At 37.3% G+C, this 26705-nt stretch overlaps 1 protein-coding gene across 3 annotated transcripts in view; it reads left to right on the forward strand.

Moving 5' to 3' along the window:
• Positions 1-4496: 4496 nt before the first annotated feature.
• The window catches only part of ORC5 (origin recognition complex subunit 5), a 57488-nt gene continuing 35279 nt past the window's right edge, over positions 4497-26705 (forward strand). Inside the window, exons 1-11 of one of the 3 annotated variants that reach the window (XM_026046416.1) lie at positions 4497-4677; positions 5355-5447; positions 8061-8261; positions 11426-11500; positions 14457-14568; positions 14926-15056; positions 17526-17574; positions 18134-18224; positions 20141-20193; positions 23075-23187; positions 23419-23466. In XM_026046416.1, the coding sequence (XP_025902201.1) occupies positions 4567-4677; positions 5355-5447; positions 8061-8261; positions 11426-11500; positions 14457-14568; positions 14926-15056; positions 17526-17574; positions 18134-18224; positions 20141-20193; positions 23075-23187; positions 23419-23466 (1077 nt within the window). In that variant the 5' untranslated portion in view covers positions 4497-4566. The remainder of the gene's footprint in view (positions 4678-5354; positions 5448-8060; positions 8262-11425; positions 11501-14456; positions 14569-14925; positions 15057-17525; positions 17575-18133; positions 18225-20140; positions 20194-23074; positions 23188-23418; positions 23467-26705) is intronic. The other 2 variants (XM_026046417.1, XM_026046415.1) reach the window with 2 other exon arrangements.

Here is a 26705-nt window from a genome sequence, read left to right on the forward strand (position 1 = left end):
CAGTGTTTTCCCTCTAACTCTACTACTGCTCTGTGGAAAAAGCAGGTATCCTGATCCTATCTAGGCTCCTCTAGGCACAAGAAAAAAGGGCACATAAACCATTTTATTTTCCATTTGATTCCAACAGGAAATAACTCACATTATTTGCAAGAATTAAAAGAACTTTCAGGTAGAACTGACTTCCACTAGAAGTGGTATCACTTCAGTAGAACTTTCTGAACCTCAGTACGAGATGATAAATACAATTTTATGTTATGTATGTGTGGTAGCAGCCATCTCCCTTGGCACTCTTGATTTAACAACAGTAAAACAAGAGGTACAAAAACTCACCAGTTTCATATGCAAAAATGATGTAATGTAATTAAAAATTAAAATATCTCCAGACTTTATTTATTGATGGTTTGCTGAAAGACATCCCTTTTCTCTCCTTCACATCTTACAGCTTGTTCCCCTCAGGGCTTAAAATCTAAATGTTATGGCATTATGGAACAGATTTCTGTCTGAGCAGCCAGCTGAAACTGTAGCTGTATTTGGTTATGATATATTTATCAAATCACTTTTGGAAATCTGAAACTCTAGACAGTCTATGTTTTTCTGCCTGCAAAATCCTCTCCATTACGTACTATGGAGGTATTTCATCTGTAGAATTACTGTTTTTCATATTAATGAGCTATAAATGAAAGCTTAATTACTACTAATTGCTTGAAAATCCACTGTCGGTGATTATAATCACTAACAATTAGATTGTTATATATTCGTCTTTGTCTATCTTTAGCAAACTTAATGAAAAAGTGTGGACCAAATCGTCAGCTCCTAATTGTACTGCTCAGCACGGGTGCGCGAGCAGCGCCTTGTCGCCGTCCTCCTCTCGCACGGAGACGCAGGGCCTGGAAGATAGGCAGGAAAAGATGAGACAGGAATATATTGCATGTATTGCAACCTACACAGAATATGTATATGCGCTATACACACAGTTCTATATTTAGTTCAAATAGGTACTTCTGCATGCACGTAGCACTTAATCCTGCAGCTCACTCAAGCACCTTTTTATAACTTCAAGGAATGAGGAATGCTAGAAATGAGGAATCCCACTGCTCTGAAGGAAATTAATATTAATATTCTAAACAATTACTTTTGCTGAAGTGGAGCCATGCGTAAGAACTCTTAAGTGAAAATTATTTATTACTTAAACTGAAAAAAATTGTTTTGACAGACAAATGATTAATGCCTAGTATCTGATAATGATCACAATGAGGAAAGGTTCTCTTCTGCTCTATTTCATGCAATATTAAAATCTGTTTACTCTTTCTTCCTCATTTTGAATAGATTTTATATGTAAGCAACCCATAGTCAGAATAAGAAGATAAAAAGATATCTGACAGCTTAGTATAAATTAAGAAGCATTTAAAACCGTGCAGAAATGCATATTCACTGGCAACATCAATGAGATATGTTGCTGAGGAAAATTTTATGCTGAAACAAAATTATTATGCTTCTCATTACCAGAAAGATGTTGAGACATGAATCTGATCTAGTAGCTGCTAGCTAAGAGTTCTTACCTTCAGAATGAAAAAGAAAAATCATTCTTGCTAAATTTAAACAGTTTTACCAAGAAGAAGAAACTTCCTGCATGAATCTACCTACACTAGTAGGCATGAGAAATTTGCCACAAGATCTGCTGTTTTCTGTAACAGGCTTCCTCTTGCAACAGTAAGAGCTCGGGAATCTGTATTTTTTTCAGATCAGTCACACAAAGAAATAGCAGTATAGTCTTATAATAATTTTAGTCAATATAGATAGTCCTTATCATTTTAAATTATTGATGTTATACAGATCCATTTTTCTTTCATCTCATCATGGAAATTTGGGTTAATCATCATTATCACCGGTTATTCTGATCTCCAGAACTGGAAGCTAAATGAAACACCACTGGTGGCTTCATTCTGTACTAAGCAGTTTTTTTTTTTTTTTTTAAAGTGAGATTGTACTTTTAAAATAATATTTTTTTTTTCATTTTGATTCATTTTCAGCTGGACTGGTTCCCTAGGCTTGCTACATAACCACCCAAATGCGAGGGCTGAAAAAACAGTGGAAATGGGGTGGACGAGGGAGAGCAAGACTCTCCCCTGCCAATTACCTGTTTAAAGTTTGAACCCTCACATTAGGATTTATGTTGAATTCAAAGCCAGATTGCAGATTTGATCAGTATTTCCTTAGAGGAGGATGCAAATATTGGACATCATTAAAACTCAATCCTAAATACTTCATTTTAACACCTGCATAGACTACCTAAATGTAGACTTTCTCAGATATTTTTCATTTGTTTTGTTTGTTTTGTGGGACATTGCATTTGTTTTTCTGAAACCTGACAGATCTGTACACAGATCAATCTGTCCTCACACATTCCACAGTTTCAAGAGTTCAAAAAAAAATTATTTCACTTTATTGGGAAACATAGGGCTGGATACTGTGCTCTAAATAATTCCAAATTAACAATTTTTAACAAGCGCGTATTTTAGCAAGTGGACAGAATTACTATAGATTCTGCCTGCAGATATGCAAACACAGTAACACTGAAAATCACTTCAGATTATGCTTTTGGAAAACTGTGATAAATAATACACCAGTTTTAAAACAAGAATTGAACATAAATTAGTCTAGATAAAAATGAGTCAGTATTTTTTTTCTGCTTTTCTTTCCCTCTTTCGATTCTGAATGGGTTTAGTCCATAACAGCATTCATCTATAGGTGTGAAACTCACAGACCAAGCTATTTTGATCACGTATGTCCATATATATGTGCATGTTTATTAATATTTATTATTTTATATTTTTTTATTAATTTTGCTTAGCATATATTTACGTATAAACACATGACTATACAAAGCCGCCTATTCCCAGCGTCGGGACACGACACGACACGCGCGCAACCCACGCTTCCCTCAGCGCCCTCCAACCTTTCCCGCCCTTTCCCTCACCCTGGCCTCAGATGCTCCGGGCACCGGCTTCGGCTCCTCTACGGCGCATGCGCGCGCGGCCAGCTCCTGCGCACTGCCGGGGAAGGCGGGGCGGCGCACGCGTCGTGCGCATGCGCGGCAGCCGGCGCGGGAGCCGGAGCGTGCACGGTGTGGGTGGGTGCGGGGAGCCGGGGGCAGCCGCGCTCAGGGGGAGCGGGGGAGGGAGCGGAGCCGGTCCGGTCCGGTCCGGTCCGGTCCGGTTCGGTTCGGTTCGATGGGGTCCAGCCCTGTCCGCTTCTGTCCGGTCCGGGGCTACCCCTCCGCCTGGCGAGGGGGCGTCTCCGGTGCGTTTGGTGATGGGGAGGGTGGTCGGCCCGGGACAAGCCCAGGCCGAGGGGCCCGAGGGTGATGTTAGGGAACAGGGTCGCGCTCTGGAAAGGGCAGCGAGCGAGACCAGAGACCCCTTATCCCCTATCCACGCAGCCCTTCCAGCCGCTCCCGAAGCGCCCCCCTCACTGGCCGACCACTTTGGGGGGTTATAGCTATAAGTTTTCTTTGCCTCTGTGTTATCCCTGATTCTTTTACAGGGAGCCGCCTTCACCAAATACTAAGATTTCTACCTCCTGTTTGAACTACTCTTCGAATAGGCCTGGTGGTTTGGTCTCTTCCCAGCTGACTCCGCTGCTCTCATGAAATGACCCAGTGCCTCTCTGTCTGTGCAGGGAGTGCTTCTCTTGATACATTTGTTCATGCATTTTTCTTTCTGATAGCTGAATCTCTTCAATTTCTTATCCTTAATATCTGCCTTCTCTGGTTTTCAGGTTGCTTCACACTTGTTAGTTCTCAGTATCTAGCTGTAGGGCGTGTTCTGCTCGATGTGATGCATAGGATTACAAAAATGTAAAATTGGAATTGCTGTTGTATTTTCAAGGTTACCCATTTTCTTCTTATGAATTCCACTTGTTTTCGTATTCATGATTACACAACCCCAATTTTGACTTGAGAAAACACTTGAAGTGAAGTGTAAAAACAGAAGAAAAAAGGGCTTTTACCAAATATATCACTGGAAATATTTAATACAGAGTTGGCCCAGAAAAGTTCTCAAGGGTTGATTTATGAGCTTCCTTGTTCAGGAGCTCCTTTTATCAGTGCAACCCAGTACTGCTCGCTTCTTCACGAAGTTCCATGTTTTTCCTACTATCTCTCCTCTCCTTTTGCTTAAGTGATCATTTCTCATGTGGTATTCAGCCACATTTGGTTGTAAAAACAGGTGTTTAAATACAGCTTGATAACTTGCAGATGCACCTGTCTGCTGACATACTTCACTGAGCAACCCAAACTTCCTAATTTTCACTGGTATGAAAATGTCAATATAATTMTTTGTAAGGTCTATATTGCTGAAGCCTCTAAATCCAGCATAATTTTATCATCACCTTCAGCTAGAATGTCAGGTTAGATTATTCATCGGTTCTTGTTTGCTTTCTTCCTTTATGTATATGACAGTAAATGGTAATTAAAACATTTTGTTTTCCAGATCATTTTGGTTGGTTTTATTTGTCCCTGCACCTCAGAAGTGTCGCACGTGACTGACCAGAGGAGCATCAGTCAAAATGCCCAGCCTGGAACATCCAGCATATCCAGCAGCTACGCTGCTCYGCTTGGAAAACCTGGTGCCTTGCCGTGAATCCCAAGCGTCTATGTTGCTCTCAATATTTGGAGAGGTAGTGCTTTCTATATTCTGTATTTTAGTAGAACACAGATACTGTTTTAGAAAAGCAATAGAAACTGAGAAGTTTTTATGAGGTCATTATTTTRAGCTCCTCTTGTTATAAAATTGGCATAAAATATACAGCATCAGTACCATTAACAGATGGAGGTTTTATATAAATGCCTTTCTGGCACAGAGCAAACTRTTTTCCTTCTCTTTCCACCAAGTCATTTGATTATATTTTACTTGATGCTACTGGAAAGGAAAGCAGTTTGTAGCATTTGTAGAAGTTAGGGTGATTTAAAGCAACAAGCTTGTCCTTGCTAGGACAAGCTATTGTTTCAGGTAATTATTTTGAATTAAAAGCACAGTTGTTCTTTTTCTCACACACTTCTTTTTTTTTTTTTTTTTTTTCCTAAACATGAAAAAAAATTCCTCCTCTTGTAGAAGTTTCACTAGTAGCTTTATGCAATGCTTGAATCTCTGGAGATGCTCTCCAAGTATTTGGACAATTATGGAATCAATGTGGTAGGTTTTATGTTGTGCCTTAATTGACACTTGATACTTAATGCCTAACTTTAAAAGATAATGTTGCTTTTAGAGGAAAACTTTATTGGCAAATCCTTTATCTGTTAAGTAATTAAGAAAAAGGAGTAGTAGTAAAATGGCTATTTTTTATTATTTTTGTAGCGTCAACAGTTTACTTTTCCATCCATTTTTATCTATGGACATACATCTAGTGGAAAGACGTACGTGATGCAAACGCTTCTAAACACATTACAGGTAAGAATGTTCACACTGGGTAGTGAATTAACATGTATTTGGAAGCAGTAGGTAATAAAATATAACCCCTAAACTGGATTCSTCTTTGAAAAAATGATTTGTTTGTTTCCCCTTCATTTCTCCCGTTTCGATTTAAAATCTGTTCCATTTGCTGTCTGATGGACACATCAAACTGTATTCTCATTGGTACACTTAGAGTGATATGAGATAATACGCAACAGAATTCAAAGAAATAATAAAAAAAAAGCTGAAAAGCTGCCAGCTCTGATTCTGCTCTCTGAAAAGGAGTGAACTTAAAAGAGCCTTCTGTGACAAGTGACTACTGATAATTCTAATATGATTTTTTAATGTAATTTTTGAATCTCTCAATTCTCCTTTAAGCTTACTTTATTTCTATATAAAAAAAACCCATATAAGTTTTGTACATGTAATTCTTGTGATATCTAGAAGTGCCAGTGTTGTTCAGGGAACTCATTTTGCAATGTTCTCTGCAGATTAAAAGACGTTCAACCCACTAATCTATTCTTAGCCTAATGAATGGTAGTAGCCAAGTGAGGAGAAGCTAGGAGGGAAGAGGAGAGTAACAGTAAGATGACTTTGCAGTAGTGGAATTTTATTTATATTTATTCTGTGTTAAYAAGCTGAATTATATTACATTAGATGTGTATGATTTATTTAAATAATTTAAAATCATGCACTCTAGTATAAACATTAAAARTAAACAAACATACAATTTGACATGTTTGCTCGAATTTAAAGGAAGTTGAGTTTGTGCAATGGTGAAAATCACTAGCTGAATACCAGAGGCCACTGTGTCTCTTACTGATCCTGCTTGTGTCTGTATTTGGCTAGAAAGTAGATGGGAATCTTTCTTGCTTTGAAGAAAGAAGAAAATCAGGAACTCTTGAAAATCTTGAAATAATGTTGCCTAGAAACAGCTGATTTATTTCCCAAACAATACATGATATTTATTTTACTCARTAAGTTCTCAATAGCAAAATACGGATAAAGCCTTTCTGTACTATATTTTCAGAACCTTTTTGGCAATAAGAATTCTGTATGTTTTAATTCTGCATCCTTAAGCACAGCTTGATGTTAACTTCTTTGAAAAAAAGGAGACAATGATGTTTTTAATGAGATAAAAATAGATTATTTTGTGTGTTTTTGAGCTATTGAATGGCTTGAATAAACATTTATAGATAGTGTTATAGTTGCATGGTACCAGACAGTGAGAATATTAACTAATGGCAATCAGCATTTTTTTTCTTTAAGATAAGTAGAGTACAAATGCAAATCTGTATGTACATCAGGGATTCTTTCTGTTATTTCTATGTAAAATCATTTTGTTTTTAAATCAACTTATGCCATGTAGGCARTCACAGAAGATGTAGAGAGGTCCAGCCTTATGTTCATTTCCGTGCCAACAGAGGACTTTGGAGTCCTAAATTCTTGCCTCTTTTGTGGCCTTTTTTTTTTTTTTCCAGTTAATAAGTGCCTATCTTGTTACTAGTTTTACCCTCTATTTTAATATAATTTCATGAAGCAGGGTCTAAATTCCTCCAGAGTTGAAGAGTGTCATCATAAAAACTTCCATCCAAACCCATCAGTGCCTGTGCTTTTGATATCAAAGTACTTTAGGGACCTAAATCCAAYCATGGGTGCCTGCCTCATGCATAAACCTCTGCATTCCCATCTGAACTCGCAGATTTCCACTGCTGTGTTCTGATAGCCCCGATGCTTTAGGTTTTTTGGGGGGCTTATTGTATGTTTGTGGGACAGAGTTTTATGGAAAACATGGTGCATCTTGTCCCTTCCATTAAAAATTCCATAGGAGGAGAAAGGTGGGATGATGGTCATGTTGCTTTTCATGCACCAGTCTTATGTTTGTAGCTTTGTGCCACCCAGTTATAAAACATCAAAACGGGCATTCGAGCCCCAGAAAGGAACAGGATTTAAGCAGCACTTTTTTCTTCAGAGCTTGTTATTGCCAGTCAAGTACAGATGTCCCCTACTTAATGGGCTTAGTCAAATAAACTATTTTTAAAATATAATTGGTGGAAAATTAACTTTTTTTTTTCCCTCCTGCATGGAGGTTTGGATCCTGGTACTCTTTTGTTGTCCCTGGTGTTTTCTGTTTATAGAGCAAAGAAYTTAGGGTTTTAGTTGCAGTGCTAGATTATTTACTAGTGGAAGCTTGAGAAGTCCTTGTTATACAGGTACTGTAATTTGTAGTGGATTGTATTAGGAAACTTCGATATGTTGTGATTGTCTAGGTTTACTTTGATCAAAACATTCTTGTGTTTTCTTTCTTTGTATTGCTCTCAAATCTTCAGATGTAATCAAAAGATACACTTCATGTTTCATATTAGATTTTGTCAGATCTATTCTTTTGAGGTTTGTGTTATGTAATATTTTGACTAGATACATAAGTAATCAGTCCTTTTGGCAGAAATTCAATTTAGATTCTGCTGGTGGGATGTGGTTTTCTTCCAGTGTGTTTTCTGGAAGTGAAAGCTGAGCTTTTGATTTCGAAATATATATAAATATATATATATATATATATATATACTGAAAGAGCCAAATTAGGTTGTATCTTTTTCTTATCCTCTTCAGCTTCCTCATGTGTTTGTGAACTGTGTAGAACACTTTACTTCAAGACTTCTTTTGGAGGAAATTCTCATCCAGCTGCAGAACTGCTCTTCTTCTGAGACAACACCAGCATCTCGTGTGCTTTGTGACACTTTCAATGACTTTGTGCGGCTCTTTAAACAAGCTGTTACTAGTCAAGATCTCCAGGATCAAACATTATACATTGTAAGTAATTTATTTTTTGTGTTCCAGTTTCATTGCGCTTAAGAGAGGGTGAGTAATTATTATCAATAATTTATATGTGAAATTATGCATAATCTATCAGTTTTCATAAAATATCTCCTTGGGCTTTATTCAGAACCAGTTGATGTTAATTAGATCCTTTCAGTTGGTTTACTGGGTTTAGATGTAGTTCTGTGTTCTTTCTGTTTATATAACTTATCTGCAAATGCCAGATAACTACCATAACTAACAACTGCCATAAATGACACTGTATACATATCAGTGATAGTATTAGAAATTTTTTAAACCTAGAGAAGCCTCAATTTTTTTTGATAAGTAGGTAGCAAGTCATGCTCTGCTACTTCTTTGCAAAGAAAAATCAAATAAAAGAGAAAGGGAAAGAAGGGAGAAASTGAAGCATGTAGCAGACAGGTGACAAGAAGAGGTTGAGTAGAATAGGTGCAAGTTGGAAGTCGTATCGAGGAAGTTAAATGCATCATTTCCCGTCCTGCYCAAGTCTTATGTCTTCATCTACACTTGTAGCCTCAGCAACAAGAATTGAGATTTTTGAGCTGAGAGAGGAAGAAAGGAGAGCAATGACAAAAATTGATCTGTTGACAAAAATTGATCTGATTGAATCAGTATAGTACTGAGGTAATAATTTTGCTTCTGTTATAATACATCAGAGAGTCAAAATTTGCAAGGAATAGTAACAGCTTTTGTTGTACCAGCAGATAAAGGTAGAAACATATTTCAAACACATAAGATATTTGAAAAGATGACTCTTCAAAACTTCCTTTATGTTTTTTTTCTCTGTCACTTGATTGAATAAGATCTGCTCTTATTTCTCTAAAACTTGACCTCCATAGTAACAGTGATATGCAATGATATATGTAGCAGTGACATATCTGAAATTGAACCAACAAAATATGTGGAGTGAATAATCCATTCAGAATTAAGGATTTGTTAAAAGAGGCCAGATTGGTTTTCTTTTTTTTCTTTTTTTTTTCCTTTCTTCTTTTTTGGCTAGAATTGAAAGTGATTCAAGATGGAAGGCTTGATGATGCTGATATTCACTTTCTGTATCACAGAAATTGAGCATATTGCTTTCCTTTTTTATAGACAAACAAGAAGTTCAGAATTATTTTGAAAATTCTTTGTTCTGTTTCACTGGTTATAGTTTCGTATAACTTTTGTATTGTTTTTTGTTCATATTTTATTCATATTTATATTCTTTTTATTCATATTTTATGTTATTTTAAAATATCAAATAAAGTAACTTCATATTATATTTAATGGCAACAGTAGTAATCTTTTTTTGTAGTTTAGAAAGTTAATAAATCTGATTTACTCTTTAATAGTGAAATGAGGAAAAATGATACAGCACATAAGAATTTTTTCATAGATGATGCGTTTTAATTTATGATCATGAAAATGATACTGTTATCCTTCAACAATACCACAAGAATGATGTTTATCCTTATATTAAGTAGTAGGGAATTTCACAAAATCCTTTATTTAATAAAGTTTTACATTCAGATTAATATCTGAATTAAAAATAAATGCATTAGATCAAAAGATCTAATTGCATACTGCATATTACAGTAAAAATACCTTCATTCATAAAACTAGAAAGCTCTTGAGCACTAACTCCAAAAGTAAAGCATGAAGTACCTTGAAATATTCAATTGTATTAAGTAAATAGTTGCCAAATCAGAAGAACAAAGTATTTAATTAATATTTCACTTTTTTTCTGCATGGGAACAGACGTGAACAGGGGAAATCAATTTATATTTCTTAATCTGTGTCATCTGCATTTATAACAGTGATTTAAATCGAGACTGATGGACAAGCTGCATGCTAGTAACATAAACTGACAAAGTTAATTTATTCTATTTCATTTTGATATCAAATAATGTAATATTTCAGCCCAATTAATTCAGTGTAAATCAAGATAAATGTTTACTCTCAAGCAAAGGATTCTAAATGTTCTCTTAAACCAAGCCTGGGTCCTGAAAGCTTCTGATTACCTGTGAAGAATTTTTAGCTATGTGAAAATCTGGAGCAGGGGCAGCTTGGATTCTTTCTTATGTTTGGACTTCTGAGCACTTTGCCCAAGTATAAACATGCTGTTTTTAATGTCACCTAGCAGCTCATTTGTGGAATGTAGAGATTTTTGTAACAATTAAAACATGGCAAATCTGTAGTAAATCTGAAGAATGAGGCAGGGGTGTGTTTTTAGGCTGTTGAGTAGGCTGTTTCTGCCAAGTGCTGGCAATAGTCCACAAAAGAGCATGTGCTCGTGTTGCCCACTTAACTGAGAAACAAGATCTTAAGTCAGGAATGTTATGTTCAGTAATTGAGTATTACTGAGTCTAATACCAGTATTAACAAAATATGAAAACCTTATTTGTCATTAATTTTGATTATAGCAGATCAGTAAATTAAAGCTGTTTTCATTTATGAAATCAGTTATCATATGAACCAAACACTGGTACTACAGGAAATCCCAAGACATAGGAGCTCTGATTACAAGCATATTGTTGCATTACATTTCTTTCTGTACAATTTTGAAGTTCTCTTTTTATAAAATATTTGTTATCTGTCCGTATAATGTTCTTTTTCTGAACAGGGGCAACAGAAATGATAGATGTCTTAATACTGCACTGTGGGGAGGAGTTCCAAAATATAATTTCCTAGGCATCTGTAGCATCCCTTTCAACAGCAATAATACAAAATAATGCATTTCAAAACTTCATTTTATATTGGAGTAAATAAAACATAAAAAGAATTATGTTTTTTATTACCTTTTTTTCCAAAGATTTTTAGTCTTCTGAGAATAAGATTATTTTTACTGGAAGGATAAACATTAGTATTTTTTTCTAATTTTTGTAGGCTATAGAGTTCTGCACTCTGTGGCAAGAAAACCTTCTCCTAAAACAAATTTCAACTTTATGAATTCCAGATAACAGCTGGGAAATGGAAAATATTAAGTGGCAGCTCTTATTTCTGAAACATAATTTCACTGTGGAAAAAGGGAACTCTCAAAGTTCTCTTACTGTTCTAGCAGCTCAAAGTTGAAGTGCACATAAGGATGCAGATTAACATTGTCTGTATAACGAGATTTTTTGTTTTTTTTTTTAATTTTTCTATTTTTTTGCTATAAGGTACTGGATAGAGCAGAGCAGCTAAGGGAAATGGAAGCAAACATCCTGCCAGCCTTTCTTAGGCTTCAAGAATTGGTAAGTATCTGAAAATGTGTATTTTCTACACATTGGAGGTAAAATAACATAGTACATCTGCCCAGCTAGGCATACAGATAACGAAAAGTAGTTCTTTAAAGGAAAAAAAAGTTGTGGAGTGTCTTTTTGTTTTTCCCTATAGAACCAACTTTCAGGACAGTGGTCCAAACTAGAAAACAAAGTAGAATTTGAACACTGGCAGATGATTGTAATACTCTCTCAAATTTAAACACTCCATTTAATGATAATCTTGTTTTACAATATCTGCTCTCCTTTTATTCATTTGTGGATGTTTCAGATGCATAGCTGTATTTTATAGAATATTTTTGATTTTAAGAGGGATATGAAATTCTTCTGCTCTTCATTAAAATTTTATAATCATTGCCTGAAGTCCTCAAAGATAAGTCTCAGGAGGACTATAATCTATAATGAGGAGCTCCAACAGGGCTCCTCTTGGCTTGACATCAAAAAAAGAGAGAGAGAGAGAAGCCTTTTCAGAGTCTGTCAGATGTTTGTGTGGGTGTCTATAGTCCATTTCTGAGTCAGCTGCTGATTCAGGGAGCTCAATCCAAATTCAGTGAGTTCAGCAGCAGTAGCATGAATTTGCAATTCGGGAGACATCTGTTTTCCTCCAGTTGCTCCTATGTGAAACTTCAGCTATCTGTGTGATGGCCTTCCTGGCCCCCAGTGCATCACCAGCTCTTTGGTTGCTGCTGGACCTGCAGCTCAAAAGCTGAGAATGTGCTGCATGATGGCAGGCAGTTTTTGCACTTATATTGTGATTGCAAAATAGTGCCTTTCTGCCTGGAGTAAAGCACTGTGTTCCCTCCTCATTTTGAGTGTCATCTATGCTTTCCTCTGTATGCTCAGGGGAAGAAATCAACAGTGCATTCTTTGAAAGTGAATTGAAAGTAAAACCAGGAGATGGTGATACTTTAAAATATTTAAGTAACTAAACAGTGTATATTACTATTACATTTATTACCTGATATTATCTCAAGATTTCTGAAGGATATTCTCTTAGATTTCTGGTCATGTTGACCTCTGCATTGGTTTCAGTGATTTCACCATTTGCTGAATGGAGGCTGATTCACAGCCGTGTTTTAAATCCTGTCAAATGATGCAATTTCTGGTCCTTTTTAGCTGTTCTGCCCCTGTTCTGGAGGTTGGTAGACCCAAACCAGCAACAACCTACCTGACAGAGACCAAAGGCAGAAAGCTTGGAATTGGGATTGCTGTTCAGGGACCAAAAAAGCATAGCCTAAGAATTACATATCCTAAAGCACCCTGAAGTTCTAAATTCCCTTCTAAATAAGTTAATTGACTTTCTAAACTGCTGAGAGCCCAGGTAGATAAGATGTGGATTCTGAAGTGTTTTAAACTGTCCTGCAAGTGAAGTTGCTTAGAAATAGAGGATGTAGAAACGTCACTACTGCTCAGAAGAGAAAATTTCATTACTGGTAGCAGATTTCATGGGAGTGGGGGGTTCATCTATGAAAACGGGTCATAAGACACTTGACTTCTGTGAGGACTGTGGTAGGAGGTAGTTGGTTTGTTCCTACTGGAAGAAATATCAGGAGTTGAACTTGGTCATCTTCTCAGCTAAAGTTTTAGGAAGCTTGGGGTAGGAGCACAATCAAAAAAAGTCTCCAGGAAAAAAATTCTTCTGACAAAAAGAAATTGGATAAAAACAGAGTAAATGAAACAGTAAAGAATATGGGTGGTGTTATTCTGAGAAGTGACTAAACTAGGTACAAGATTTTTTTCCCAAATTTCACAAAAAGAGAAGAGAAATAACTTCTTTTTTTTCTGTTGATTCACACCTCATGTTAGAAATATTATTATACATCAATCAGTAAATGCATTAAGGGCACCATTTCTGACACGTTCTGTCTAGGAATTTAAACTATAGACTTCAGTATTCTCGGAACTCCTAGGAACCTATGTTGGAGCTGTGTGATATGGAGCAAGAGAAGAAGGGCTGTTTTCTAAAATCAGCTGTTCCCACTCACTGAGAAGAAAATTTATCTCCTTTCTAAGTGGCACAGTTACCTCGTGTAAATTCATGGCTATCTATTTTTACAGATTTGCTGGAGTTAAAAAGAAAAGTAACACTTTTTTTTCCTCTTCAAATTATTCTTTGGAGTTCGTGTTACACTTTTTATTTTTGCCTTGAATTTTAAAACTTTGTAATACTTCAGTATTTTGAAAACTAGTTCTATTGGGTTAGTACTTTTTTTTTTTTTATCGTATGAGTTACTTAAATTGTTCTGAAATTTCTTTCTTAAAGAACATTTGAACACATCTTTTTATTTTAATGCTCGTCTATTGAATGGATTCTTTTCCATATGGAACATATGGAACAACATACTCTGAGCCAGTATGTTCTTGTTAATAACTTCTTAAAAATGAATATGCTGCTATGTGTCAGCAGATAGCAAAACAGTTGGTAAAACTACACAATATTGTGTCTGTGGGTTTGTTTGTTTGTTTTGTTTTTATTTTTAAACACAACTGGCCTGTAAAATAAAATCGGAGTTAGTGGCGTTTCAGAACATACTCATTTTTCTTTGCCATTTTAACTCCTCCTGAGAGCTCTGCTGTAAACCTGGGTTTACAAAGCAAACAATCAGGGCTACCAAAGCAAAACATTCTCAATTTTGGGTGCAAAGCTGGAAGCTGCTTGGTGTTGTCTAATCGCAGAGCTTTATCGTCCCAAATAGCTAAAATGACAACAAAATGGCAAGAGATGCAGGGAAATTTCAGATAATTGTAGAAATTGTAAGTGTATGAGCTTGATTAGGCCAGCTGAAGCCTTATTACTGTGCTAATAATTTGTATTAAACTCTAAATTTTATGGGCTTTTCTTTAAAAAAAAAAATACTCATGATTATTTTACCGTTGTAAGGTCACGCTTTCTCTCTTCCCCTTCCCTGTTTTTTTTCCCTCCTTGTAGACTGACAGGAATGTGACAGTTATCTTGCTCACTGAAATAGTATGGGAACTGTTCCGCCCCAGTACTGGATGTTTTGAGCCCTTGACCTTATATTTTCCAGATTACAGCATAGGTAAATCCAACTTTTTTAACCTTTCAGGGGGTTGAATAATGTTTAGACTCTATTAAACACAATTCAGATGCTTTCTCTTATTAACCACTGTACCTTTTACAGAACGGGATATCTATAGTAGCTCTTGGAATGTAACTTTGTGTTCTCACAAACTTTCCAATTGCCATAATATCCTAAAGAAATGATTTGGTTCAATTGTATTTGTTGGTGCCTTTTAAAGGATTTGGGGGACTGGTTTGTTTTCAGTGAGGATTATAGGGGTTTTTTTGTTTGTTTTTATTTTTCATTTAACTTGTAGAATTTGGTCACTTTATTAGGTTAACTGTAAATAAGCAAAAATTAATTGTATCTAAACAGGGCACCTGCAGAAGATCCTGTCTAACAATCACCCTCCAGAATATTCTGCAGATTTCTATGCTGCCTACATCAATATTCTGCTTGGTGTCTTCTACATGGTCTGCAGGGACCTCAAAGAACTTCAGCATCTGGTGAGAAGAGTTCCTTGAGGCTTTTCGATTTTTGTGTTTTCTTTTTCTGAATGCAAAACTCTGAAGAACGTAGATTTGATGTTGGGTATAAACAAAGAGCCATGTGTGTGTTGGATCAACGTCCAGTGTCCCTAYGAATCCAAGGTCCCGCACTGAAGGGTGCAGTTGTTCTGGGGTGCTGAGTGCGCTGTTCCTGGTGGATGCAGCACACGCTGTCCTGTCACATTTGGCCACCGACCCGTCACATTTGGCCACCCAGCCTGGACCTTCTCCTGGGGATTTTCTGATCTTCTCCAGTGTCTTGAACTGAGCACCAGGCTCTGTATTTTCACTGATTAGGATAAGGAGGTATGCTTGATAAAAGCTTAAAAAGCTTAATGCCTGCTGATATTCTACTGATAGATGAGAGAACTTGCAGTAATTGTAGAAAATTTGAAGCGATCAGTCGCTTATGGCTAGTCCACTAAGCTAAAGAAATGATAAATTAATATTCTAAATATGAAAAGTTTTATTTTTGTTGATATAGTTTCTTCACCAAATCCAAGGTAAGTGTGGAAGGAAGGCGCACAGGATGACTGTTCTGTTAGATGAGGATTTTCTGTTAAATGAATGTTTATTTCAGTTATGTGTCAACATCATTGTTTTTTAAGCACTATCTATATGCATCTCTGTTTTGTTTATAGCACCTTTAGCTCTTTCCCTTTCTATAAATGTTGTAATCAGACCCCTGTAGGTCTAATTAACTTTTGAAACTACGAAAATGATGAGACTACCTCTTGCCGTCTTGATAGCTACAGCACAGAATTGCAGAATACTATTGCATTTCACATTTTTCTTTTTCTTGGAAATATTTATATTGAGCTCTGCTTAAATGGGAGAAATTATAGTGTTTGTGAGTAACCAGTGTTGAACTTAAGTTTGACTTTTAGTTCTTATCACAAACAACATAAACCATGGAAGTAATTCACAGCGAGTGTTAGAACTTACATATGAAAGACTGACTCAAAAAGTAGGGTGTATAGTGTTCAGTATAAAAGACTGACTCTTAGGATCGTTTTTATAATATTCAGGTTACTTTTAAGTCCTGTGCATTGGGAAATATGCAAGAGTTATCTTTGGGTTGACCATCACAAAATAGCATGATACTGTTTATATTAGCAATATTTCTGCTTTCCATTTACCCAAGGACATTTTACCTATTTCTGTTAATTTGTACATCTTAGTGTTTTACACGAGGTCTTTGTGGTCGAAGGCTCCGACGAAGGTAGCGGTGCTGCCGGGGCCGTCTCCTTCACGACAGCAGATAGATCGAAGGAGGAGAAGAAAGTTAGAGCATTAGAACAAATTAGTACCAGTGAGACAGTCTCAATGGCCTGGCTGCATTCCCAGCAGAAAAAGAAGTAAAAACAGCCACTTGTACCTAAACTTCAGCTTAACTTAGCTGTTAACTGCACAAGTTAACAAGTGGGATTGCTCAAATCTGATGAGAAATACTAAGTAGGGACACAGTCCTTGCAGGCATGAACTTGAATTGCTCTGCTTATCAAAAAAATTCCATCAGCTTTAGGCAGAGTGTTGGTATGTTTGAGAAATACCAAAATAGGAAAGTATTAATAAAATTGGATCTAAATTATTTTTATTTATGAGAAATCTGTACTCTATAAGGTAATGATAGGCAAATACGAGTACCTGTAAACTCTACTCTTGTGTTGCCTACTATAGACTCCAAATACTTATGTTATTGTGCATGATAATATAATTTCAAAATACATTATAGTAACATTTGTATCTGGAAATTACTGCTTTAAGTGCTGTGTAATAGCATGGAGGATTATAAGGCGTAATTACGCTGGACAAAAGGAGAGTAAACTGTGAGGATTGTTGTTTTATACTTTTATATATTATTTGCCCTGTTGGTTTATTCATTTTTGGAGGAAAAAAGAAGTCTGACTTAGATTTATAACCTCACCAAAAATCCCAGCTTTGTCTGAGACAACAGGAGATTGTTTGAATATGGAATTCGTTAGTAGTTTTCTTTTAATTATTATTATTTCTGTTTGTGTTGGTAATTATCTTTGAACACACTGCCCAGCTTCTGGATTGAAAAGTGTGGTTTGAACATGGATGAAGGAAGTAAAAAAGAAAAAATGCTGAAAATATTTATTCCATTTATGATGTTTAATTATTATGCTAATTAAAAAAAAAAAAAGGCAACCTTTGAGTACAGCATACAAATTCTCCTGAGACCAAAGCCAAGCAGTCTAATGATAGACGGCTACTGTTTGATTTGCATCCACAGAAATGATGTGCTGTTTGACAGTGTAATGTTTGGAAGCAAAGCAATATAATTACTTACTGAGAAATAATTCATTGCTTTTACCAAAGGAAGACTTGTGCTGTATGTCATTTTCTGTAGCTAGATTGAAGGCATAGCACCTTCTTAATATCTTGTTCCTTTAATTCCTGTAGGCTGCGCTGAATTTTTCTAAATACTGCGAGCCCGTGGTCAGAGGAGAAGGTGGGTAATTGTCCTTAGTTTGAGTGGTAAATAATTGTCCTTAATTTGAGTGGTGAGTAATTGTCCTTACCTGGAGTGTAAGGGCGATGTTGGGCAGCAGCCCAGGTCCGTGTTGGTCTCATCCCTGTGGCCACAACAGGAGAGCTTTGCCACTTGCACCCAGCAGGCAGCATTTGCCCCAGTGCCAATCAATACCTTTGTTGATATTATTTTATAGAAATGAGAAGGAAATACCAAGAAATTTGTTTCTTCCTTGTAAAAACTTTCTCATCATTCCAATAACGATGCCTCTGGGAATTAGCAAACCAAGGTATTTTTCTGTTTAGACTAAGAGGAGATTTTGCTAAAATTTCTACAAATAAAATAAAGGCAGAGAATCCTTCCATGATGGTGTTGCCTGCAAATGGGTGGTGGTGCTGGTACATCGCTGGAATACGGCATTTCGGAGTCAGGGTGTTGAGCTGAGTATTTCTTGCCTCTGTGTGTTGTGGTGTTGAGGATAGAGATTTAGTGTTCCATAAATGAAGCATTTAACAGAATTGATTCTGACTTGGTGCAGCAAACGAACGTGACACCCGCAAACTCTGGAAAAATATTGAACCCCATTTGAAGAAGGCAATGCAGACTGTTTATCTCCGGGAAATATCCAGGTAATCCTCCTCTCCCCATCTTTTATTTATTTATTTATTTATTTATTTATTTATTTAAAACTTTAGCAGGATTCCTCCCCAAATCTCAAATAAGTTTCATGGGGAGTGTTTCTTTATAGCAAGACAGAATATTTTTAGCTCTTTAAACAAACATTGCTTTCTAAAAGTTATTTAATAAGTAAATCAGCAAAAGAAGGTTGTCTTCAGAAAAGGTCATGCAGACAGATCAGCCTTGTCGTGTGTGGAATTAAGTGTGGGAATGCAGCATCAAAATACATGGTGAAAACATGCAAAGCTGTTTGCTTCTGAATTCCTAATGGATCAGTTTCTTATTAGTATAGTCTTAGTTTATTTAATTTTATCTTGCCAGAGTGTTAGAAAAAAGACCTTTTTTATGACAATAATGGACTCGGGCTTAATTTCTTTTCCATTTTTAAGATCTGTGAGTCTGATGTTACAGCATGTAAGTAGAGGCAGTCCATTAGTACTCAGTTTCTCTATCTTGATAGAAGCATGATGATTTCTTCCCTTTGGACATGATTTAGGCTGCAGCTGGAAGTGTAGTAAAAGCCTTTGCTGAATYCCTTGGAAAAGGGATTACCCTTTCAAAAAGACAATTGATTTCCCTCCCGGTGAGTTAGCCTTCACTCTATAATGAGATGTCTTTCTGTTTGCTTTAAACACRTATTTACAGTAAGTATTGATCATCATTCCACAGTTTACACAGGATCTTCTTGWCTTTTTATATTCTGTAATTGCCTCCTCTAATGAGGGTGTTATATACAGTACGTTACAAAACAACTTATGAGTTGTTTCAAAATAACTAGTTTCCCTCTTTRATGTTTTCTTTTATTATAAATTTGAGTTTTCTGCATAAAAAAATCTAGAATTTGATCTTGGACTTTAAATACTTGAGGAATTAAAGCAACTSTATCAATTTTTCTGGCCACATAACTATAATTACTCTGGGGTTTTCTTCAGTTATAGAATGCGACAAGAGAACTTTACCAGCCCTTCTGCTGCTGAAACAGATAAAAATGAAATTTCTACTTTTAAGAAAGATGTTGGATAAAAACTGTGTTCATTGATAAGTTRGTTGCTCAATCATTAGGTCTGTGTCAGTTCTCATTAATCTTATGGGTCAGTCTGATAAAAATATAATACATGAAAAGTAAGTCAGAAAGATTTAGTTAAGATGCTGTGTGTGAAGATCTCCATAAATGAGTGGTGCTTTAACAGAAAAGTTGGCTTCTTCCTTCTGCAGCCCTGAGTGCTATCTGAATAGGTGAAATAAAATCATGACATTTCTAACTATGTTGTTAGAAGCTGTAAAATGCTCTTTTTCTGACTCTTTAGGGCAGCACCAAACTATTTGCACTTATTTGTTTCAGCTGACAAAACACTTATTTTCATGTCTCCAGAGACGTACAGTGAAGAGTAAACATTTTGGTTTTTACCTAGATTTCAAAATTTCATTATGACATAATTATAACATTGTAGGATAAGTACAGTTATTAGGCCAGTAAAAAAGAATTGAAGCTATCGGTGTTTTTTAATCTAATTCTGCATTGTTCTTGCAACTTGAAAGACTCGGTACTYGCTCACTGGTGAGGATTCGATGGGAAAGAATGCTGTGTGATAACTTGCTCAAATATTCAATATTATACTCAACATTATATTAAGATATACARATAAAAATATTTTCTGTATTTTCCTCAAATATGCTTAAGTGTYGAGAAACTGTAGACTATGCACAATATAGCAGGACTTAATATTTTTAATTATTATTTTGTGCACTGTGCACTGTACTATGAAGTTAAAATGAATACTAACTGGATAGTTCTCACTAAAAAGTAGTTTTATCTAGGAATACAGGATACACATCACATAAATGTTTACTTTTATCTGTCTTTCAGCTCGCAGTGGGAACGTTTACAGCATGATGATAGAGATCCTGGGCAAGTGAAAGGTATCAGCTAGAGCAAACTCTGCATGGACTTGTAACATAAAATATGTACTTTCCAGATTGATTTGCTTGCTGTAATCTGGTAATATGTGAAWGAAATCTATATGAACTAGACAGTCTGTTAGCATTGAATTTCTGTCTAGGGAAATTAGATTTTTTGAGACAACGTTCTCCAAAGGACACGACTGCCTTTTCCTTTAGCATGTTTCCTGGGAGCTGTCTCYTACAGCCCAATGTGGGCAAAATCAGCTTTCCATAAAATCAGTGTTCTCATGTGAGAATGCCCAAGTGTGTATATAATATTCTCAAGAGTAAGGAATGTCTTAGAGTTGCCTGAATGTGGAGAAGGCAGCAATAAACCTGGTCATAGMATCATTATGGTTAGAAAAGACCTTTAAGATCTGAGTCCAACCATAAGCCCATTACCCCCATCCCTGCTGAAACCTGTCCCTAGGCTCCTCATCCACACATTTCTTGAGCACTGTTAGCGATGGTGACTCCACCACTTCCCTGGACAGCCCATTCCAGTGTTTCACCGCTCTTCCCGTGTAGAAATTCTTCCTCCTATCTAGCCTGATCCTCCCTTAGAGCAATTTGAGGCCATTTCCTCTTGTCCTGTCTGTAGTTATTCTGGARAAGAGACCGACCTCATTCCAGCCTCCTTTCACTCCAGCTGTAGAGATCGATGAGGTCTCCCCRGAGCCTCCTCTTCTCCAGACYARATCACCAGCTCCCCCGGCCTCCTCGTGAGGCCGGAGCTCCAGGCCCTTCCCCAGCTCCGCTGCCTTCTCTGGACACGCTCCAGCCCCTCCACATCCTCCTTAGAGCCGGGGGCCCAAACCTGAGCTCAGTGTTGGAGGAGCGGCCTCCCCAGCGCCGCGGGCAGGGGGACCATCACGTCCCTGCTCCTGCTGGCCACGCTGCTCCTCACACAGCCAGGAGGCCCTGGGCCTTCCTGCCCACCTGGGCTCGCTGCTGCCTCGTGCGCAGCCAGCACCCCCAGGTCCTTGCTGTGCAGCGCAGCTCTCTGGTCACCCTGCCCCACSGATGCGTTATCCTGACTTGGACATTCCTAAACGTGGGACGTGTCTCCTTGCTCCTTGGAGAAGGAATTGGCCAAATTGCAAGAATTCTCTTTCTGTGCCTTCCTGAAAGCAGAGCAGCTTTGAGGGTTTTATGTTCTGCAGAGGACTGTCTCTCTTAGCATTCATTTACACCGTAGGAAGGATTACTGAATCATAGCTTAGGTGTTAATCAGGTTTTAATTTGGGGGCCACTTTTTCCATATTATCTACCATGATAAACAACTTCTTCATTAGATAGATTAAATAGGCACCTTTTTAAAAGCTGTCCCTTAAGATAATTGCAGTCATTGGAGTGTGCATCCTATATTTGCTTTGTAATTAGTATTTCTTCTTCACTGTTGACCAAAGGAGTTTGATTCGAAGTGTTCTTGTTAAATTCTCTCTCCCTTCTTACCCAGATAACCATGAAATACTTTTGCAGCTAATAGCTACCAAAAGAGAGATTTTTACTCAAAATAAGTTTTCTTGGTTTTTACTATATGCAGTAGGAAAAAAATGTTGTTACCATTTWGTAACGATGTTGTGCTTAAAAAGCCGTTGTAATAAATTGTACTCATTGTAATTAAGCCACTTGTTCTGTGCATAATGCTAATATTGGCAGATCGCAAAAAAAGGAGGAAAAGCCACAGGCATTTCTGTGTTAAGATGAATTATCCATCCAGGAGTCTCTTTAGTTTGGTATTGCATTTTGTCTCTTTAATTTGGTATTGCAATTTGTAATTAACATGCAGTACCAAACATCCTCCTGATTGTAAATGTAAATGAAAGCCCAAACTGCAGGTTCTTTTGTGACTATCTGAAAGGGGTTTATCAGTAACTGTCATCTAGGATGCTTCTTGTCACACTAAAGCCTCTGAGCCTAGTTTTAACTTTAAAATGTTTAACGTCTTGATCTGTGTTTGCTGGTGTTTGTGAATTAAAGCATGAAAGTGCTGCTGCTTCACAGAACAAAAAATAATTCAGGTGGAAGCTTGTCACAGAAGAGACCTTTTGGGGTTCTCCCTCGTAACACAACTGATGAAATAAGGTGGCTTGATCATCTTAAGCTTGTGCATAAGTTGGGCAAAAGAAGCAGCTACAGTGATCAGAGTGGGTAAAATGTAAAAGGAAAAACTAAGAAGTCAAAGTGAAAAGAGAAGGAAGACACTCAGTAATCTGTATTTCTTATATGCTTGTAAAATATGACAATTTAATAATTATGGACTATACATATAGCAGATTAAATTGCCTGAATGTAGATTAACATTTTGAAAGYACTTCTGTAGGAATTACGAGTCTTTAAGAACGATGAGATCCTGAACTGCAGAAATCCCCCAAAATCCCAGAGATCCCAAAGCGGCGGCGGCTCTTCCTCCTGCTCCGTGGTTCCTGTGCTGAGCTGTGTCTGGCAGAGGCCAGAGCAGCCTTCAGGTCAGGTCTTGGAGGAGAGCTTTGCAGTGGTATTTAAATATAGCTCTGTTTGCCATCCAAATCACCTTAAATGAAAATGCTGCAAATATTGCATAGGGAAATGACAGCTTAGTGATTTATTAATCTCTGATGATTAAATAYAGCTTCTGAGAAAAGGCCAGGAGGGATTTAGAGCACTAATTTTATTTTGATTGAAGAGTCGCAGCTACGTATCATCATTCCTTGCCCCTGAACTGATTATATTGCCGTCGTAACAGGATTATAGTAAGTATCTGATTTACAGGAATACATCAGGAAAAACGCATATAGACTAGGGAAAATGGAATTCAGGGAAGTCTAATTTTGAACTAGAGTGCGTTTCAGGACTCATAAAGTGTTTTATTTTGTAGGACTTTCTGCACATGCACACGTGGAACTTCCCTACTACTCCAAATTCCTTCTGATAGCTGCTTACCTTGCCTCCTACAATCCTGTTAGGACAGACAAGAGATTCTTTCTTAAGGTAATGACTGTGGCTTTTGTTTTCTTTTTCTGGATTCCTGCAAACTGTTTTTTCCAGTTGAAAACTCTTAGCAGAAATAATGGAGGTATAAGAAAGCAGAGCCAAAATAGTATGCTCTTGTAAGACATATAATGCACAATTCTTTGATGTTTTTCTTTGATCCTGTCATCACTAAAGAATGAACAAAATATTTTGTGTATCACATTTGATTTTGTCTTTTATTGTTTACAGCACCATGGGAAAATTAAGAAGACCARCTTTATGAAGAAGCATGAAAAGGTACCTATTTTACCTTTTTGTTCTGAGATAAAGAACCAAGATTTTTCTTCTGCTGTTATGCTGGTTTAGTGTTTTGGTTTGCCTTGTGTATTCTTGACYGTAGAAGAAATACTCTTTTGGGAAGTAACCAGTACCAGTGCATTTGTTCATGAAATTATTCAGTTTCTGTTCGATGCTTATGTTTGTACTTGGTTAGATTTTAACTGTACCGTTAATTTGTCTCCTAGAGCCGTATTTTTTTTTTTGTATCACTAAATTAGCACTGAAGCTAATTAAACAGCGTCATATGTGGAGGAGCCCGATCTCAGAATTTCCCTCAGGGATGTTARAGGTGATTAAAGGGTTTGGTTTGTCATAACAATAGCAGCAATTAGATGATTAACAGTTTTGAGAATCAAGTSACTTAAGTTCCTAGGGATGCAATGAAATATAGGAGCTTAAATGCAGGTTTTGTGGATTGGCAACTCTGCAGTCCTATGTATTGTTTATGGAGAAAGAATAAAGGGAAGAGAAATGTTGCTATTCCTTCAGACTAACACGAATAATAGCATGTTCATGGATGTAGCTAAACATCATTGATTTCTGGGKAGCTGCACCAGCTTACACTGACAGAAGCCTGATAAACTAGAAAAAGCAAGTACATSTATTATGTGTATTTCTAATTTAATGAAAAAAACATTTTTTAATATTCACAACTTGTTGATTTATGTGCAGYGGGTTGGACTGGATGGTCTCTAAAGGTCCCTTCCACCTTTAATGATTCTRTGATTCTATGAATTATGGTCACCTAAAAGTAGATTGAAGTACTACAGTTTTACAGTCAAAGAAGTTGAAATACAGGGATAGAGGATGATGTATGTAATATTTTCAGCAAAGGCTCATTTTCTTCAGGCTGTATCTCAGTTTATATCAGTCTACAAAAGTGATATAAAAGTATCCTCAGAAAAACTTGTTTCAAGTCAAATTTGTAGATCAGATTCACCTAATTCAACGTAGCTATAGAAGCTGATGGGCTTGTATAGGCAGTGCAGAGCGGGTTGTTGCAGGCATGGGAGTGCAGGGTGTGATTCATCTCAGCCTGAGCAGCTTCTCCCCTTGGGCAGAAGCATTGCACCATCAGCTGTATTGAGCAGCCTCTGCTGTCTGTTATGGGAGCCTAGAAAACTAGTTTGTGCGTTGTTGCACTTGGCAGGGAGCTAGCATTAGGTGAAATAAATCCTACCTTAAAAGTTTAGGCACAGCCGGCCTAAAAATCTGTTTCTTGGTTCTCAACTCTTTGTTCAATCCAGAGTCTAATACTTCTTTATCAGAGAAAGTGAATCTTAGGAATTCCTCAAGAGAAGGATAATGTCTTTATTGTTCCATTAATTGTCCTCATGCTGGTAAGGRCAGAATTTGCTGGGTGTCTTTGCATGGTTGACGTGGAACAATATTTTGCCAGGGTAGTGACGAGCAATTCGAGGTGTCTCCCTGGTAAAGCTGCTTTTGCAGAACAAGGGGCTTCGCCAGGAGGGAGTCCTCCAGTAGATCATATTTGTTGCTGTGGTTTTTTTGCTTCTTTTTTTTTTCCTTCTTGAAAGGGTTTAGCCTATCTGCCTCAGTCCTGACATAGGATTCAGAATTTCTAGCTTACAACTTGAGATGCTTCATTTAACAACCAGGCAAGAAGTTTCTACTCAAAAAAAAATGTGTGTTCAATCTTTACCACAGTGATAAAAAGATTGAAAATTTAGCCGACTTAGCTTAAGAACTTGGTCTCTTTTGTGCAGGTAATTAAGTTTGGGTTAAGTTTTACTCTTCAAAGAACACTTCTGACTTTTGTTTAAGACATTTGGCAGTGTGAATGCGTGGCTCAAGTTGTGGGACTGTTGAGACGTGGGCCAGTTAAGTAGTGGGAACGCAGGATGCTGACACTGTAGATAAAGGGCTCAAACACAATGAGTGCCTGCTGGTGAAGAGTCACGTTGAASTAAATAGGGAAGAGAACTTCCTTTGATTTAAAGTGAAGAGAAGAGCCCCTTGGATTTTATAAACCTCTTTTTCAGGGTTGCTCTGCCTTAACTCCTTGCAGAAGGTTCTTATGGACCTAATTCTTGRCTGTTGTCACTGTAGAGACATTTCTAAACTATTCTCATTCTTACGGGTGTTTGTTTCTGCTTAAGATTTCTAATAAAATATATCTTCTGGAAGAAGCACTCCAGTGTTATTTAACTATTCTGGCTGTTCCTCAAGAACAATTTCTAACAAGTAATTTGAAAATCCAAACCACTATTCCRCCAAAGCAGAGAGCTGGTAGTAGCAAGAACAAGAAACTTGTGAAATAACTGTATCTTGAATGTAGCTGCAGGGATTACTCCATGCTAACTGTGCTTGCCAGCTGCTTGGTGTGGACACATTATGTATTTGTTCCCTTTTTTATTGTATAACAAAAAATATGCTTCACAGTCCTRGCATTTTTAGAACCAGAAATGCAATCCACAGCTTATACCGTACTTGCATTCTGGCTGAGATTTTTGTGCTGAAGTAGATTATATTGTTAGGACAAGGGRCAGTGGGTGCAAGTKGAAACCCAGGCAGCTCCATCTSCATGTGAGGAAGAACTTGTTTGGTGTGAGGGTGCCAGAGCCCTGGCCCAGGCTGCCCAGGGAGGMTGTGGAGTCTCCTTCTCTGGAGATCTTCCAAAGGCGCCTGGATGCCGCCCTGTGCCCCGTGCTCTGGGTGTCCCTGCTGGAGCAGGGGGTTGGACTGGATGAGCTCTAGGGGTCCCTTCCAACCTCAACCACTCTGGGATTCTGTGATCCTCTCTAAATAAGTCTTTGAAGATGTTTTGGGATGTTTTGACCACATATTTCTAATATTTTCCACATTACTTTGTTTGTTAACCAAGGGATAGATTTGGGGACACCTCCTGGATTTTTAAAGCTAAAACATGCACTGCAARTGGCTTTTTGTTTTGTAAAGAAACGAGGAGTTGTGTCTGACTGATAACTACTGGCACTGCAGGAGTGCTGCGTGGCGTGTCTGAGATGTCCCTTTCTCCACCTCATTTTGAAACAAACTTCCTCTTTGATTTTTTTCTTTAATCTTGCCTGTGCTGCTAGGAAGAATAAATTAATGTRTTCTGCAAAAACAGAAGGTGAGTGCGTCAAAGTGGAGAGGATGAAAYACAAACTTTAAAGGAAACAAGTAATTCTTGCATCCCAAGTGTCAGTCGGGGTCGTAACTAAACCACTGTGGTC

The sequence above is a fragment of the Nothoprocta perdicaria genome, unplaced genomic scaffold, assembly GCF_003342845.1.
Source record: "Nothoprocta perdicaria isolate Ctin4 unplaced genomic scaffold, notPer1 scaffold_44, whole genome shotgun sequence".
NCBI lineage: Eukaryota > Metazoa > Chordata > Aves > Tinamiformes > Tinamidae > Nothoprocta > Nothoprocta perdicaria.